Source organism: Myotis lucifugus, unplaced genomic scaffold (genome assembly GCF_000147115.1).
Source record: "Myotis lucifugus unplaced genomic scaffold, Myoluc2.0 scaffold_10360, whole genome shotgun sequence".
In the NCBI taxonomy this organism is placed as follows: Eukaryota; Metazoa; Chordata; class Mammalia; order Chiroptera; family Vespertilionidae; genus Myotis; species Myotis lucifugus.
This window is the reverse complement of record NW_005881408.1, coordinates 704-4,433: the sequence shown is the minus strand read 5'-3', so window position 1 is coordinate 4,433 and position 3,730 is coordinate 704. Positions and strand designations below refer to the sequence as shown.

The 3,730-nt window shown below is 49.4% G+C and overlaps 1 protein-coding gene across 1 annotated transcript; it reads left to right on the top strand.

Moving 5' to 3' along the window:
- Nucleotides 1-784: 784 nt before the first annotated feature.
- LOC102438318 (T-cell immunomodulatory protein-like) lies at nucleotides 785-3,414 on the top strand. Its single transcript, XM_006109481.3, has 2 exons — nucleotides 785-939; nucleotides 3,214-3,414. Exons 1-2 carry the CDS (start codon nucleotides 859-861, stop codon nucleotides 3,397-3,399), a joined length of 267 nt encoding a protein of 88 aa, XP_006109543.1. The 5' UTR covers nucleotides 785-858; the 3' UTR covers nucleotides 3,400-3,414.
- The last annotated feature ends 316 nt before the right edge of the window (nucleotides 3,415-3,730 follow it).

The following is a 3,730-nucleotide window of genomic DNA, read 5'->3' as shown; positions in this document are numbered from 1 at the left end:
GCCAGGTTCGCCCGCTCCGCCCAACAGGCCTTCCTTCCTCCTGGATGCGTATGGAGACTCGAGGGGCTCGCCGCCGTCTGTCTCTCAATACCCAGCCCCGCCAGGGAGGACATTTCTTCCCGGTAGCCCTCGCACAGCCTCGGGTGCAGGCCTGTGCCGGCACAGGAACGGAAACATTAGGCCGCGGCGATGAGTCGGTGATGAGAGCAACGCCGAGTCAGGCCCAGCCCTAGGACCAGGGGGCTCCTCCCTGGTGCGGACATCAAAATCTGCACCCCCCCCCCCAGGCTCCGGGACAGTAGATGGGGGAGCCCTGAGAGCCGCCCCCGGGTTCCTCAGTCACCCCCTCTCCAGAGGTCTTTGCAGACGTGCAGTGCTTGAAAATGCAGCAGCTGGAAATGACATCTTTTTCCTTCACTTGCTCTTTTATTGATGAAAATGTATTGCTTTCTGGAGGTCGGGGCTGCGAGCTTTGTGACCATTGAGGTCCCTGCTGTATAGGCGACACCTAAACGTGCATGTAACACAGCCCGTGTGTAAACACATGTAAATATGCCTGATCATGGGTTACTGCTGACACGCTTCCTTTCTCCCGGGGCAGCGGGGATGAGGATGTAAATAAGTCAAAAGCCCCATTTTTTTAAATGGGTGATTTTAACATTAGACCCTGAAATGGGGCTTTTTTCCCACTTTGGGTAAATATTTAGCCCAGAAAGGTGAGCAGTTAAAACAGGGAGCCAGTTCCGCCAGCTTGCCCGGTGTGCCCGGGGGACGGGCAGGAGCGTGCCCTGCTCCGGGAGCACACGTGTAGGGGCTGCTGGTGGACTGGGCGCTTCTTTCGCAGATGGAGACGGGCACATGGACCACTTGCTCCCGGGCTGTGAGGATCGCGGCTGCCAGAGAAGCGCCATCTACCTGGCGAGGTCCGGGACAGAGCAGGTACGTCACTTCGCTAACGTCGATGGGGTCCCGCCTTGAAAAGCAGGCTCGGAGGTCAGGAAAGATCATCTGAAGAATAGAGCAGAGAGAAACCGAATGATCGACGTCCTCACTTAGTGAAATGCGTTTCCATCTAGTCTTGATTGGTTTATTGAGGGGGAAAGTGCTGTTGTAATCATTGCAGGTAAAGAAAACCTGTTCTTGATCCTGTAATTAAATGATCTGTTAGCATTTTATATGTGGGGGGGAAGGTACACGCACCATAACTCTAACCAGGGCTAATGAAGAGCATCGTATCCACTTTCAGGCTAATCGGGTTTCTGTCTGCGATATCGAGATCTATGTCATCTCCCGCCGATTCCTCCCTTAGCCTGTAGGTGAACAATTTAGGATCCGATAGTCACAGCCAAGGACTAACGCGGAAACAATAGGTCATGACATTGAAAATTTCTCCATGTGGACAGCGCCTGGCGGGAAAGCAGTAATAGGGTAGAACTAATCCCTTTTCCTTTCTTCTTGGAGGTAAAGAGGATAGAATAACACATTGACTTTTAGCCCTTACAAGTACAAACGTCGCCTTTTATACTAAGACACTAACGAGAACAAGTCTCCACAGACAGCGGTGCGGTGATTGCCCGAGGGAAGGGGCAGGGAAAAGACAGGGGATAAATGGTGATGGAAGGAAGCTTGGAACACGAAACACAATACACAGGTGATGTATTGTGGAGCTGTACGTCCGAAACCTGTGTAATTCTATAACCATTGTCATCCCAGTAAATGTAATAGCATTTTAAACACTCTTAGCTATTACAATCCTAAGTGTTATTATCTTGAAGTTTCTTAAAGTTTGAATCACTGAAAACATGAGGTCACACATACCTCACGTCGGTTCGTAGGTGTCAGTAAGCCTGGTGGTTGGGGCCGTCTTCAGGTGGCAGACCCCGCACGCTCATCCGCACACAGTCAGCCTCTGGGAGATGCATGTCCCAGGGCTGTGGTGACTGTTAGGGTGTCGCGTTAATGAAGAAACGTTTTGCTTTTCAGGCCCTAATGCATTTGCCTTCACAGGAATGCGTTCTCATTAATAAGCTGTCAGCCTCCAGAAATCGGTGATCAGTTGGCACTTTATGAAGTTTCCCATCTTCACAAACAAAACCAATCTTTTTCAGTCCAGTGAAACATGAGAACACTTTGATGCTATTTAATACTTTCTTACTTTATGAGATTGAAAAAGCGGTTAAAGAGAGACAGGTTTTTTTTAAGCGCCTTGTTTTCTGTCACTATGTCTTTAAGTGTCTTCTCCACGGCAAGTCATGCTTTCTTCAGAAGCTGGAGGGTGTCCGGGTACCCGTGACAGGAGTCCTTTTCCAGGAGCCGTTTTCACTATAGCTCACCTGCTCCTAAGAGAAACCCTGCAGGGGTGCTTGCTGCCTGCCCGGCCGGCCAGCTGCGCCTGCTCTGTCGCGGTGTCTCCAGCTACCAGCCGGTGTCCCCGCCCTGAGCTCACTCTGGGCGCATCTGTGCTTCTAACAGCGTCTTCCCGCTCTTCACATTCATCGTGTGCATTAGGCTGCACAAAGGGAAAATGGGGGCATTCGGAAAAGAAAGGGATTTATTTCCAAAAGCTTATTTTAAAATCAACCTATTCTCTCTGTTCTGTTCATTATTAATTTAGAAATGAAGAACTTACTGACTTTGGAGCTTCCGGCTCTTTTAGTGATAAAGCTCGTTCTCCGGGGCAGGCCGGGCTCATCGGGCTGGTGGGTGGGCTCTGGGGTGATGGCCAAGCTCACGGTCACGTATCAGGCCCAGCAGGGAATGAGGTCGTCCAGAAAGAACTTGGTCGGGTTCTAACTCCCCCCTAACCGATCCTCCTGAAAGGACATCAGCTACATATTGCAGTTTGCTCTAATTTCTAACAATATTTATTTGAGGTTATAGTTCCAGTCAACACAGGTTTTAAAATGGGCAATTCAGCTATGTCATTAGTCATGTCATTTTAATCCTAAGATTCTGGAATTCTGTGAAAAACCTTCTGAGGCTGTATGTGCCGGTTCAGTGAAAGATGACTAGTGATAAATTTTAAAGAGAACTTTCTCCCAGAATATAAGTTCATCAGAGTAAATTATGATACCCCACCCCCTTGTAGAGAGAAAGAACTTAAATAAGATGATGTTTCTCTTGAGGACTTTAACGGATTCCTTGTTTTGCGAATGGTGAATTATTTTTCTAAAATGACTGTAAAACAGTCTCATCTCTCTCTCCTATTCATAGTGGGTTCCAGTCTTGCAGGATTTCAGCAACAAGGGCACGCTCTGGGGCTTTGTGCCGTTTGTGCAAGAACAGCACCCGATGGAAATTCCGATTCCAATCACCCTTCGCATTGGCGACTACAACATGGACGGCTACCCGGACGCCCTGGCCATACTGAAGAACACCTCTGGCAGGTACGGGAAGTGAGTCACGTGAGACGTGTAAATATCATCACGTGACACTTTGTAACTAAGTAGCACCCCAGTGTGGTACCGGCCCTTACATAACAAGACCAGCTTGGATCCTTTCTTTAGTAGTCCCTGAACTTCCTCCAGCTGCTTAGAACACCCCTTCCGCCCACCCGGCGTGGCTCAGTGGGTTAAGCACCAACCTATGAACCAGGAGGTCACAGTTCCATTCCCAGTCAGGGCACATGCCCGGGTTGCAGGCTCAATTGCCAGTAAGGGGTGTACAGGAGGCAACCAATCAGTGGTTCTTTCTCATCATTGATGTTTCTCTCTCTCTCTCCCTTCCTCTC